Raw genomic sequence first — 13,921 nt, 5'->3', positions numbered from 1 at the left:
AAACATGCCCTCTAGTCTCAGGCCTCCAGGCCTTTACACTTGCTCTTTCCTCCACTTGGTGTTTCCTCTCATCCCTTTCCCTCTGATGTTGACCCCTTCCCAGCCTCTGTTCGACTAGGGCTGTGGCCAGATGAAGGCCCCTCCCTGAGGGAGGGGAAGGGGAGAGTGGGAAGAGACAGCAACTCTCAGAGCTGCAGTTTACTCAGCCTAAATGAGAAAAAGACAATAAGAAAAGAGACCTCCCAAGATGAAAGAAAGGGATGGAACAATATGTGAACACTTTGGAAACTAGGAAGTGGGGTGTTAGCATGGAGTGATGGTCTACTGGGGTGCCTGCCTAAGAAGCCCCTTACTTTCAAGTCCCTGGTCCCCTACTCTCCTCAGACCCAGACCACTGAAGGTAAACAGAGGAGAGAAATGGAAGAGAGGATGGAGACAGGGATGGTGAAGAAAAGAGGAAAGAAGGAAGTGGAGTGAGGTGGGGGGCTTGGAGGCAGAAAGCATGTGGCTGGAGCCCCACGCCTCTGAGGAAGGAAGAGGAGGGTGACCTGGGATGCTCTCCCCTCCCCTCCCCCTCTCCATTCCCTGGAGGGCTGCCCGCATCCGGTCACAGCCCAGGCGGGGTGGGGGAAGGGCGGGGGCGGGGGCGGGGGCGGCGCCGAGGGGAATGAATAATTGAAGTGTAGGGGAGGAGAAAGAAGAAGAGGAGGAAGAGGAGGAGGCGGGAGCCGCCCGCACAGGGTCCTTCCCACTCCGCGCCCCACCCCCCTCCGCCGCCCGGAAGTCGCTCCCCGCCTCCTGCTCCGCCAACATGGCCGCGAAGTCGGATGGAGCGGTGGCCGCGGCCGGCCCGGGGCCGGAGGGGGCGGCCGGAGGAGCTCGGGGCGGTGCGGGTGGGCGCGGGGAGGCGGCGGCGGCAGCCGGGGACCCCGGGGTAACCGGGGCGGGAGGCCCGGGGCCGCGCTACGAGCTGCGGGACTGCTGCTGGGTGCTGTGCGCGCTGCTCGTGTTCTTCTCCGACGGCGCCACGGACCTGTGGCTGGCGGCCTCCTACTACCTGCAGGGTCACCGCACCTACTTCGGCCTCACGTTGCTGTTTGTGATCCTGCCCTCGCTTGTCGTACAACTGCTCAGCTTCCGCTGGTTCGTCTACGACTACACGGAGACCGCTGGGGCCCCGGGACCCGCAATCAGCACCAAGGACAGCGGCACCGGCGGACCGGTCATCAGCACCAAGGACAGCGCCGTCACCTTCCGTACCAAAGAAGGCAGCCCCGATCTGGGCCCCCGACCTGAGCCCTCCTCGGCCAGCGCCTACCGCCGCCGCTGCCGCCGCCTCTGCGTCTGGCTACTGCAGACCCTCGTCCACCTCCTGCAGCTCGGCCAGGTCTGGAGGTAGGAGAAGCTCAGGTGGAGAGAACTGAGTTGGAGGAGTGGGAGGTGGTAAGGGGCTGCCTGCCGCCCCAGCCTTTCTCTGATCCTCCACGCCCGCTCCTGTCCTGACCCCCGCCCCGCCCCACCCTATTGCAGCTCTGATTCCTCCTCTGCCAGCTCCTCCCTGACCTCTGCCCTCTAACTCTGATCAACCTCTGTACCATCCTCTAGGATCTGGCTATTGAGGGAAGAGGGAATGGGGCAAGAAGAAAGAGAAAGAGATCCTCAGGGGTGTGTGAATGAGGAGGGCCCAGGGCCGATGGAGAAGAATGTGAAGGTTGGAACAGGGCCCCAGGGCTCCATCCAGCCCTGTCCCACTCCTCTCTGCCTGAGTGCTGAGCCTGAGCCTGGGCTTAGGAAAGATCTCAGAAGTCCCTCTCTGCTCTCAAAGATTCTCAGTTCGGAATTGCAGTCCATTCCCAACCTCCCAGGAGAAACAGAATTCGAGGCAGCTAAATGAATATCCCGCCAAACTTTTTGGACTTTTAGGAAAGGTTGTGGTGGACCTAGCTGAGAAGGTGTCTAGCTCCTCTGCCTCCTAGGACTTCCCCAGTGTCTCTGCAGCGCCCCCCCCGCCCCCCGAAACAGAGCCATGGGGATATGGGATCTTGAATCTGAGATTAGATAGCCACTATCTGTCCTTTCATCTCAGGACAGTAAGACAAAACTGAAGCTTTGTACAAGCCGCCCAATTCTAGGCTTCTTCCTCTGCCAGGACTGAGGGTGGCTGCTGAGCTGAGTTAACTGGAGACGGGGAATTCTGAACCTAGGGTTCCCCTTGAGTCTGTATTGCTCTAGTAGCTTAGGCTCTACTGTGCACTGACAGAATGAACTTGTCTGCTATTTGATCTTACACAAACCTCTCCTCCCTCCAAGCCTCAGTTTCCTCACCTGTGAAGAGAGGGCGATTCCCTACTCTTCTCATCTCATTGATCTACATTACATTTTCTTACCTCTTGGAATGGTCAGGTGAGAGAGGGTCTTTGTAAAGGCCCTGCAGACTGTAACATATTTTAGGAATGCAATAGATTATCATGATTATCACACCTGTGGGGAAAACATGGAAAAAGTCAAAGTCACTGTGGAGTAAAGGGTGATTATTGCTGTTGTTATATTTATTCTGCTACTTGTTAACACATTCTGCTTAACTCAGAAGATGCAGTTCTGAGCTGAGGGTTGGAAAGAGGACTCCCAGGGTTTGTCCCAGCTGCTCATTTGCTGTGTCACCCTTGTTGTGTTGCCAAATCTCTCTCTGACTTGCTTTCCCCATATGTGCCTTGCCTAGATGATGTATATATTCCATTTAGCTTACCCTGGGGGAAAAGGTGGGAGGAGCTCTATCCACACAAGGTGGTGTTATTATTATTAGCTTGACACAAAAAATATTCATGTCTACATCCAGGAACTAATCTGCATTTATCATTCTGTGCCCGAGTGGACAGATGGTGAAAGATATTTTTAGATTCTGAAATGGTAACTTCCTATTCTTGGTAACCAAAGCTTCATCCCCCTTTCCCTTCAGCCTAAAATGGGCCAGCTGCCCCTTGACTCACTGGCTACCTCAAAACCCCCTTCTCCCATTTTCAGAATCTACTTACAAGAAATGCATACTTCTTTCTTGAACATAAACTGAATTTCCCTCAAACAGAGCAAAAAATGACCATGGGGTGGAGGTGGGGGTCTCAGGGGAGTGGCTGCAGATGGCTGAGGGTCCATTGAACTCCATGGTTTCTTAGATAAAAGGGCTAGCGATTTCTACTCTACCCTATTCGTAAAATGAGGGGCTTGGGATGAGATGATTTTGCAGGGATGACAAATTAATGGCTCTTAGATTGAACTTGGCCTACAGAAGTGTTTTGTCTGGCTTGCATAGTATTTCAAAAATCCAAAATCCTAGCTCCTCTTGAAAAAAAAATGCATCTAGCAATATCAGGCCTGGAACAATTTAGGCAGGGTATATGCGCTTCAGTTTGTCCGGTTCCATTCTCTTGGATCACATCTGGACTCTTTCACTTAGGCCTTAGGGGCATGAGAGCCCTAATTTACAGTTCTGTAACAATTGTTTCATTAAGCCTTCACTTTGTGCCAGACTACTGATTGCCTTTTTACCTGCTTCATCTCCTGTATCCCTCCTAATAATCCTGCAATGTGGTTGTATTATCATTCCTGCTTAACAGATGAGGGAATGGAGGCTCAGAAAAGGGACATCCTTGCCCAAGGTCACATGGCTAGGGAGTAAAAGCACTGGGACTCAAGACTCTCTGCCTTCAAAGCCCAAGTTCAATTTATCTCCCCTGCAATTCTGCCACTAAAGTGTCCTCCAAGCTCAAAGAATTATGAGTCTGAGATACCAAGATTCCAGGATGATAGAAAGTCAGGGCTTCTGCTGGACTGAGATAAGAATGGGAAAGGAGGGGGAGGGAGTTGAACTATGTGGATAAGGATGGGGAGACTGTGTATATTGTCAGGAAAGTGCTGGATTGGGGGTAGGGCGGGATCAGGAGACTTCACCCAGGTTTGTAACTAGCTGGCTAGGTGACTTTGGGCAAGGCTCTTCCCACCTCTGGGCCTCAGTTTCCCTGTATGTAAAATGAGAATAATAGATTTGACGGCCTTAAGAGCCTCCCCTTTTCTGGAAGTCTGACTCTGGGTCTATATCAGAGCTAAACCTCTGGGCCCCTGTCCCAAAAGCTTTGGATTCAAAAATGGCTGAGAGTCTGGCTAAATGGAGAGAGATCCAGACGAGAAGCCACCAGAGTTGGTATTCCTAGAAACTAAGCAATGTGGTAAGCAAACATGAGGTTCCCACAAAGAACAGGCTCACTGTCCAGCGGGACTTGGTGCAGATGTTCTGAGGGCTGGACCCCAGGGTAATGAGGAAGGAGATGTGTGTGTGAGACCTGCATGATCAAAGCTGAGGGACTGGCCATTCACTCACATGCTGATTCCACGCCCCCAAATCTGAATAAATTAATTTGAATCATAAAGATATCTTTCAACTCCTTATGCTTGCACAATGTTGAATCAAAACCTTGAATACTTTGAGGAGCTAGTAACACAGACTGTGTCAGTACATGGGTGTCAGACAAGGGGACAGTATGGGGCAAGCAGTGTCCTAGAGAAGCTGAAGCTACCGCCCAGCTCCAGCTGATGGTGCCACAAGAAATCATGGACCAGGTGTTGTCAAGTCTTGATTTCTCAAGAGAAATGGGAAATTGGGATTTTTTTTGGTGAATTCTGCCAGTATTCAACTACTAATTAAGGTTTTTAAAAATAGTGTCAACCACAGGAAACATATGGGGGCCCATCCTCTTTGTAACCTCTGGCCAGCTCCTTACAATTGATTTAGGTCCTTTCTTCTTCTGTTCCCAAACAAGCCTGCAAGATGCATGTTATTATTTTAATCACAAAATGGGGCTCTGAGGAGGGAGAGCAAGGGAAGGAATTCACAGACACTATGCACCCTCCATGTCCCAGCAGGCCCCACATGAGGTGCTCTAGGCATGTGATCTTGTTTTGCCCCAAAACCTTCCCTCTGGTGACAGTTGATATACCCATTTATCAGACAAGAAAGTGAGGCTTGGAAAAGTCAAGTAACTTGCCGAAGGTCACCCACTGAGCAAGTGGGGGAGAGGTGAGGTGTCAACCCACCTTTGCCTAATTCCCAAGCCCAGGCTCTATCCCTGATACCACCACACTGGCTGCATTAGAGGATCCCAGAGCGATGGCCCGGTACAGAGACAGATTGATCCCTGAGAGAACACACAGATCCTCTGGTCAGACATGACGCTGGCTGGGGGCTGGACACCAACCTGTGTTTTCATGCCTTCTGCCCAGCTCCCACCCCCATCCCTCTGAGCTGTTAAGCCACTCAGCACTGCTAAGCCAATTAAAGTCCTAACCCTGTCCACTCCGACCCTGTGGGCAGGAGAGTAGTAAGCCATGAATTCTGCTTTCCCTAATCTTAAACTCACTGGGCCCCAGCTTTGCCCAGATAAGCATGGTTTGTTAAGCCAATTAGTGGAATTAATCTGCCGTGGGATTCCTCCCAGGCTGTCAGGATCCGGGGACCCCAAAATGGGAGGGAGGGGAAGGAAAGAGGCAAACTGGACTTTGAAGGCCCTCCCTCTACCACACTCTCTATGTCTAGGCCCCAGCACTGCTCCCTCTGCCTCCTCACAAGCCCTGCACTCCAGAGACGTTCAGAAATGAATTAGTGACCTACCTGGTATGAAAGTCAGTCTCTGGGGCTCCTCTCTGGGAAGCTCTGTTCTTTGCGTGATGGTTAAGAACATGAACTCTGGATTCAAATGTCCTCAGTTCAAATCCTGACCATACCACTTTATATGTGTGATCCTGACAGGGCACATAATCTCTCTGTGCCTGAGTCTCATCCTTTATAAACTAGAGACCATACGGTATCACCTCGTGGTTTGTGTCAAGGTTTCAAGAGATAATATACCAAGGTTTTAGCAAAGGGCTGGCCATCATTAAGTACTCAGAACCCCTGGCAATGGTTAGGACCATCAGCCTGGGCTTTGTTCCCTGTAGAAGGAGGTTTGTTCACTGAGCGGGTGGCCTGTGAGTGGGCAGGAGGGCAAGAGGGCCTTGAAGGACCCTGAAGCCATAGGGACACGGCAGCTGTGCATTTAATCTGTAGTCATTCATTCCACAAATATATGGAGCACCTGCTGTGTACCAGGCACTGCGCTAAGTGCTGGAAATACAGTGGTGAACAAGGCAGAGTCCCGGCCCTCTTGGAGCTCAAGAGTCTAGTGGGGGGCTTCCCTGGTGGCGCAGTGGTTGGGAGTCCGCCTGCCGATGCAGGGGACACGGGTTCGTGCCCCGGTCCAGGAAGATCCCACATGCCGCGGAGCGGCTGGGCCCGTGAGCCATGGCCGCTGAGCCTGTGCGTCCGGAGCCTGTGCTCCGTCACGGGAGAGGCCACAACAGTGAGAGGCCCGCGTACCGCAAAAAAAAAAAAAGTCTAGTGGGAGAAACCAATAAACAAACAAATTAAAATATATATTACGTAATATAAAATATAAATATAATATAAATATAATACATAATATAAAATATAATGGGTTAGATAGTGGTAAGAACTATGGAAAAAGTGAAAAGGAGGAGGGTGTGGCCCTTCAAGATAAGGTGGTCAGGGCAGCCTCTGTGAGGGGTGGGCATGTGGGCAGAGGGCTGAACAGGGTGCGGGCAAGCTGTGTGGATGTCTTGGGAAGGGCGTTCCGGGCACAGGGAAGGAGCAGAGCAGGGAGAAGCCCCTGTGGCAAAGCAGAGAGCTGGGGGGAGATTGTAGGAGACGATGGTGGACAGGGTGGCTGGGGGTGGATGACGCAGGGCCCCAAAGGCCGGGGGGGAGGATTGGGGCTTTCACTCTGCATGAAGTGGGGAGCCCAAGAAGATTTGAGCAGAGTAGGAACAGGGTCTAGACTTATGCTCTACAATGCGCACCCTGGCTGCTGGATGAAAAATGGACTGGAGGGAAGCCAGGGTAAGCCTGGAGACCCACAAAGAGATCCACCTCGATGATCCAGGTGAGAGAAGATGGAGGCTGGACCAGGGCAGTAGCAGAGGGGGCGGGGGTCTGTTTTAGGCATAGCAGGCAGGGTATCTTTCCTTCAATTGGTCAATTTCCCCATTGGGGCCAGACAGTTAATGGTTAAGAACTCGTACTCTGGAATCAGCCTTATCCCGTGTCTGCCACTTTCTGTGATTTGGGGCAAATGGCATAACGTGTCTGTGCCTTAATTTTCTCATCTGCACATTGGACGTTCTTACTGACAGTATGTATCGCGCGTGGCTTGGAGTAAATTAAAGAAGGTATGTGCGGTGTTTAGCACGGTGCCTGGAACACAGGAAGTGCTCAATTCTCAGTAGCCATTACTAGTTGTACAGTAATAATACAAGTATATAAGTAATACATAAAACTGGTCAGGAGTTGGATTCCATAGTGGTTTTCAAACTGTGTTTCACCTCTTACCATCATTTCAACCTGAGTATCTCAAAGTTTCTCTTTCTTGATATGATGGTCACGTGCCTAAGATTTTGTTTTGACAGTCCTACAGCTGAAACATGTTTACAACCCCCTGAACTCGGTGACTATCCACAAGGTCCCTCCCTGCTCTGACCTTGCAGGCTTGTTCCAGTCTAGCCTCACCACCCACCTCCTGGGAGACCCCTCTCTAGGACGCTCTCCACCCGGCCGCCCTCCTCTCCCTGCCCAGCTGGCAGCAACAGGCCATTAGAGCAGCTCCTAACAGACACAGCGGCGGCAGTTGGGCCCAGCGTCCCCTGTTTGATCTATAAAGACCACACAGGAGAAACCCTGGGGGAGGAGGGAGGGCTGCCAGGAAATGGCTTTGAACCCCTGGCAGCTGGGGCGAAGGTCCCCAGGGAGAGGAAGGAAGATGGGTTGGGATCTTCTCTGGCCTCTCCATTCACCACTCTGCCTTTGTTAGGGCCTCGGAATTCCTCCTCTGGGAAATCCTATCAGCCTCCGGTCTCCCCCCAGCCCACTCCTCCCCATATCCTGTCTCCACCTGTGGCCAGAATGGTAGTTCTAAAGCTCAGAGCTGACCCTGCCACTCTGTAGCCAGAGGGCCAGCCCTGGCTCCCCTCTGCCCCTTGAGCGAGTCTTAATGCTATAGCCTGGTGTCAAGCCCCAACCTCCCACCCTTTCATCTCCTCACTGCTCTACACTCCCCCCCAAATAAGTCACATGCTCCTTTTTTTCATGCCTCTAAGCAGCTGCCTGCAGTCCTTCCTTCAGCAACACCCCGCCCCATCCTCCTCCCAGTGAAACTCTGTACATCCCTCAAGACCAAGCTCATATGCCACCCCTTCTGAGACGCTTGCCCTGAACAAACTCAACATGTGCCACCCTCTGCCCCTCAGACCCCACCTCCCATTTCCTCAGTCAGGCTAGTTGTTGCCATTTTCGTCTAAAATGAAAACTGCTTGGTTGTTTTGTCTGTTTAAAAAGGAGCTGTATGTTCTTGTTGAAACCTCAGGCAGCGCAGGAAAGGTGCAAAGGAGACTCCTCTCCACTTATTATCTCTGGGGGTGCAGAAGTGGGGTTAGGGGAGATTTTCCCTTACTAATTAGATATTTCTTGTATCACTTGATGATTTTACTCTGATTTTTAATTAACCAAGAAATACATTTTACCTGCATACATTTTAAAAACATGTATACCTGCTTTCAAAGAGTCAGATACTACTAAAAATTATAGTCACCATTTATAGAGACATAGATTAGGTCATTCCTCTTCAATCCTGTCAGGTAGGGAGTGTAATAATGAATAATAATAAGGACTGTGGAGCCCAAACTCTGACTCTGCCACTTAGGCGCTATGTGACTTTGGGCAAGTCACTTAACCTCTCTGGGCCTCAGTTTCCTCATCTGTGAAACGGGATAACACCCCTATACAAATGGCCATTATGAAGGCTTATTGAATTAATATATGGAACATGCTTTGCACAGTATTCAACACATCATAAGTCCTCAAGTAGTGTTAGCTAGCATTATTGGCCCGTGTTTCAGATGTGGAAATTGACACACAGAGAGGTAACAGCCTCCTAATACATAAGTAGCAAAGCCAGTGTCTGAAGCCACGCAGTCAGGCTCCCAAGCCCACATGTGTAACTACCAAGAGATACTACCTTTTGCTAGTTAAGTGTATTCTTACAAAACAAACAATCATGTATTGCTTTGGGAAGAGGGAAAAAGTCAGAAAAGTATTTTTTAAATTTTATTTGAATATAAAGTACCCACTGTTGACATTCTGGGTTCTTCCTCTCCGACTTTCCCGCCATGCACAATTACTCATTCCTCCTCAGCCCCACAGTCCTGATCAGATTCTGTTGTGATCCTTGCCCACCTGGCTGGTTTTCCTACCAGATTAAAAGGGCCTGGGGAGTTGAGGCCTTGTTCGTCCTTCTTTCTGTCCCCCACCATGACTGGCTCCGAGCTGACACTCTGTTGCTATTGGTGACCTTGTACCCAGCGAGCTTTGGTGAGGTCCATAGTAGGGTCTTAGAACACAAATTCTGTTGAAGCAGGGTTTGCATCTGTGGCTGATGTGGGGGGGCGCTAAGGCAGTGTGGGAGCCCCTTGCTGTGTGGACACAGCACTGAGGTCTGCTTAGGCCTTCATCCGCAGCCTTCCAAACTGTCAATGAACAAATGCAGGCTAAGGGCAATACATATGTATTTGTACAAGATGTAGTAGAAGCAACCCCGGGGCTGAGTTCCCAGGAGGATGCACGTGTGTCTGACAGGAGATGAAGTTCCTCGTATGCAGTAAGTGCTCAATAAACGTTCATGTGAACTGAATAGAATCTTTAAAATCAGAACCTTTTTTCCTCCACTGTTAGTGACGTAACTTTATTTAAATTTTTTATTTTATATTGGAGTATAGTTGATTAACAATGTTGTATTAGTTTCAGGTGTACAGCAAAGTGATTCAGTTATACATATACATGTATCTATTCTTTTTCAAATTCTTTTCCCATTTAGGTTATTACAGAATATTGAGCAGAGTTCCCGGTGCTATACAGTAGGTCCTTGTTGGTTATCTATTTTAAATATAGCAGTGTGTACCTGTCAAACCCAAACTCCCAATCTATCCCTGTTCCCACCCTTGCCCCCTGGTAACCATAAGTCTGTTCTCTAAGTCTGTGAGTCTGTTTCTGAAATCAGAATCTTGAGAAAGACATTTCTCTGCCTGGGATTCAGTTATCCCATCTGTAAAGTCCAGGTGGGGGCTTGGGAATCCTGGATGAGTTTTCCCAGGACTTGGACAAGACAGCAGAGTAGCTGAGAGCTTGGGGCACTGGTACAGCCCATGGCGCCATGGCTTCCTCACTGTGTGGCCTTGGGCAAGTTGCTCCACCAGCTGGACCTCTAGTCGCATTGTGAAATGGGGTGATAGTATTCACCCCTTAAGTTTCTTGTAAAGATGTCTTGAGATAATGTAAATGAATAGGGTCTTCACATATTATATGCTCAGAAAATATTTACTACCAGTTATTATTGGCCCAAGTAGTAGCCCATCCTACTTGCTTCATAATAAGTAGGGGGTGGGAGAAGGGCATCAAGGGTCCTAACGCTCACTACCCCTCACCCACAGATCCCCCCTTCAAGGAAGGAGACTTATTCTGTGACTCCAGAGACAGTGTGAGGATAGGTGACAACCCAAAGTTAAAGGGAGGCAGAAGCTGTGCGATAAGAAGAAAGATCTCCCTGGGTTGCCCCGAGGGTGTGAACTCCACATCACCAGACATGCGTGCAGACAAAAGTGACTGACTTTGGCAGGGAAGCGGTGGCAGAGCCTCCTGCCTTCAGTTTGGAGGATAAACCAGTCATCTCTAAAGCCCCTCACAGTTTTAAGAGTCCGTGGATCTAACTTGGGTGCTGTGTGATGCTTACCTGCTGGACCACAGGTTGCAGATCAGTGGCCCAAGGGCAAATCCAGCCTGAGATGTGTTCGTTTGTCCCATACAGTATTTTTTCCCCTACTATTTAATGAAACTTTTTATTATGGAAAGATTTTAAATATATAAAAGCAGAGGGAGGGCTTCCCTGGTGGCGCAGTGGTTGAGAGTCCGCCTGCCGATGCAGGGGACACGGGTTCGTGCCCCGGTTCGGGAAGATCCCACATGCCGCGGAGCGGCTGGGTCCGTGAGCCATGGCCGCTGAGCCTGCGCGTCCGGAGCCTGTGCTCCACAACGGGAGAGGCCACAACAGTGAGAGGCCCGCGTACCGCAAAAAAAAAAAAAAAAAAAAAAAAAGCAGAGGGAACAGGATAATGATTGCTCTGCGTACCACCATCCTGCTCCAGGAATGATCATCTCCTGGCCAGCCTTGTTTTACTTAGGCCAGCACCATCCGAAAGAACTTTCTGCAGTGATGGAAATATATATGTATATAGGAAACGCGCTGTCCTATACAGTAGCTACTAGCCACACATGACTATTGAGCATTGGAAATGTATAATTGAGCAACTGAATTTTAAATTTCATGTAATTTTAACTAATTTAAATTTAAAGAACCATATGTGGCTAGTGTAGGACACGTAGGTGTTGGAGAGTATAGGTCTGGACCCCACCCCATTTCTTGCCCTTCCATGTTATTTTGAAGCAAGTCTCAGATGTCATATCATTGCACCCATAAATATTTCAGTACATCTCTAAAAAGATAGACTTTTTAAAAATGTAACTGAAGTATGTAATACTGTTATCAAACCTAAAAAGGAATAATAATTTCTTTTAAATTCATATGGTATTTTTAAAATTAGTTGCCAACATTTCCAAATTGAAGTTTTTGGGTTTTATTTTGTTTTTTGCATAAATATCCTAATTTCCAGCTCTTCTTCCTTTTTTTTTTTTGCGGTACATGGGCCTCTCACTGTTGTGGCCTCTCCCGCTGCGGAGCACAGGCTCCGGACCCGCAGGCTCAGTGGCCACAGCTCACGGGCCCAGCCGTTCCGCAGCACGTGGGATCTTCCCGGACCGGGGCACGAACTGTGTCCCCTGCATCGGCAGGCGGACTCTCAACCACTGCGCCACCAGGGAAGCCCTCCAGCTCTTCTTGAAAAATTGAAATTCCAGCCATACTGGGCTCACATTCTCCCATGGCAGCAATCAGCTGGAGCTGAGGGACAGCTACCTTTCTAGACACCCTTCTTTCATTCCCCAGAGTCCCTCATAATATCAGCTCGGCTCCTCTACCATCTAGGATCTCATAGATCAGAGACAAAGAGAAGTGGTGCTTTCTCCCTGCCTCGATCTTCAAGTACCTTCAGATACCACCAGGAGACCAGGATCTAACTCCTTCTCCCTCACAGGCTCATGCCACCCCAATGTCACACAGGGAAATCAGGAAAAGAGGAAAGGGGGGATCAAAGAGGCTTGGGCTAGAGTATGGAGTCCTGGCTTTGAGTCTCTGCTCTGCACCCATTTCACAGATGCGGCAAGTGAAGCCCAGAGAGGGAAGGCGATCTGGCTGCACTCATACAGTGAAGAACATAAGAGGCAGGAACCTGGTCCCAAATGCTTTGCTGGAGAGGAGCTGCCTGCTTCCCTGTTGGGCAAAGAGAGGCACACTGTCTGGGAGCTGACTGCAGTGGGCGGGTTGGGAGAGGGTCTCAGCTTTACAGCCAGAGCCTAAAATTAGTGGCAGGGAGATGTTTGGCCTTAGCCCAGCAAAAAAAAAGTGCTGTGACTCTGGAGGGGGCTGCTGAGGAGGAAGGAGACAGCCCAGCTCCCAGCACCATATGAAATGGGAGCCAAACGTGTAAAATCGCATCCTTTACTGACATTTATGACTCATTAGGCTGCCAATTCCAGGAAGGTCCCATTTTGCATCCTTGCAGGAGTGCTCAGCATTGAGGAGTGGATAGATGGGGAGGGGGCCTCAAGGCTGTTCCCCCCAGGAGCTTCCTTGACCACATTTCAGGTGAGGAATCTGTATAATTGGAGGCCCAATGTTTTGCAGGGAACTCACAGACTGCATCTAGGTCCTCAGCTTGATCCATGCCTGTGGTGAAATGAAGGAGTCCACCATTCCTAAGCTGAGATGCAATTCCAATGCTTCTGGCTACTGATCTTGGGCATGTCACTTCTCCAAATGCCTGCTAAATGTCTCTGGGGTCCATCCCTTCTGTCTGGGCCCTCCTCACCTCTCACCTCTCACCTGGTCTCCCAACCTCCACCCTTGCCTCCGTCCAATCTGTTCCTTACAGCCAGGGTACTCCCTCTAAAATGCAGAAGTGCTATCCAACACAGTCTTCACTCTTCAGATAAAGACCAAATGCTTCACCATGGTCCCCCTCATCCCTTGCTTTCTCACCTCCTTTTCTGGAGCTATAGCCATTCTGACCACTTACTGTTCCCGCCTAACTCAGGATCTGTGCCCATGTTGTTCCTCTACCGGAAACTCCCTTCCCTCCCTTCACCTGGTTAACTCCTGTGCCTGCTTCAGATCATGCCTCAGTAGCCACCTCCTTCAGAAAGCCTTCCCTGACTGCCACGCCCTTCCCAAGCTGGGCGCTTCTCCCATAGAATTGCCTTCCTCAGCACTGGAGCACAGAAGCCTGTTGGAACATGTCTGCAGCCCACAGAATGTCTGTCGTTTCAAGTCTACAGGACGATTTCATTAATGTCCAGGTTCCCCGCTAGACAGTGCCAGATGGACTGGGTCTGTCTTGCTCACCATCGTGTCCACCAGCATTTTAGCACAGCTCCTGGCACACAGTAGGTACTCAAAAATGCTGGGTGGGGCTTCCCTGGTGACGCAGTGGTTGAGAGTCCGCCTGCCCATGCAGGGGACGCGGGTTCTTGCCCTGGTCCGGGAAGATCCCACATGCCGCGGAGTGGCTGGGCCCGTGAGCCATGGCCGCTGAGCCTGTGCATCTGGAGCCTGTGCTCCACAACGGGAGAGGCCACAACAGTGAGAGGCCCGCGTACCGC

The 13,921-nt window shown here is 50.3% G+C and overlaps 1 protein-coding gene across 1 annotated transcript in view; it reads left to right on the top strand.

The window, feature by feature from the left end:
- The first annotated feature begins 811 nt into the window (after window positions 1-811).
- XKR7 (XK related 7) overlaps window positions 812-13,921 on the top strand; it is a 23,861-nt gene continuing 10,751 nt past the window's right edge. The window contains exon 1 of the mRNA XM_060032790.1: window positions 812-1,395. Within this exon, the coding sequence (XP_059888773.1) occupies window positions 812-1,395 (584 nt within the window). The remainder of the gene's footprint in view (window positions 1,396-13,921) is intronic.

This window comes from Delphinus delphis, chromosome 15 (assembly GCF_949987515.2).
Source record: "Delphinus delphis chromosome 15, mDelDel1.2, whole genome shotgun sequence".
Taxonomy (NCBI): Eukaryota; Metazoa; Chordata; class Mammalia; order Artiodactyla; family Delphinidae; genus Delphinus; species Delphinus delphis.
The sequence above is the reverse complement of the archived record's forward strand: the minus strand, read 5'-3'. Positions and strand labels throughout refer to the sequence as shown.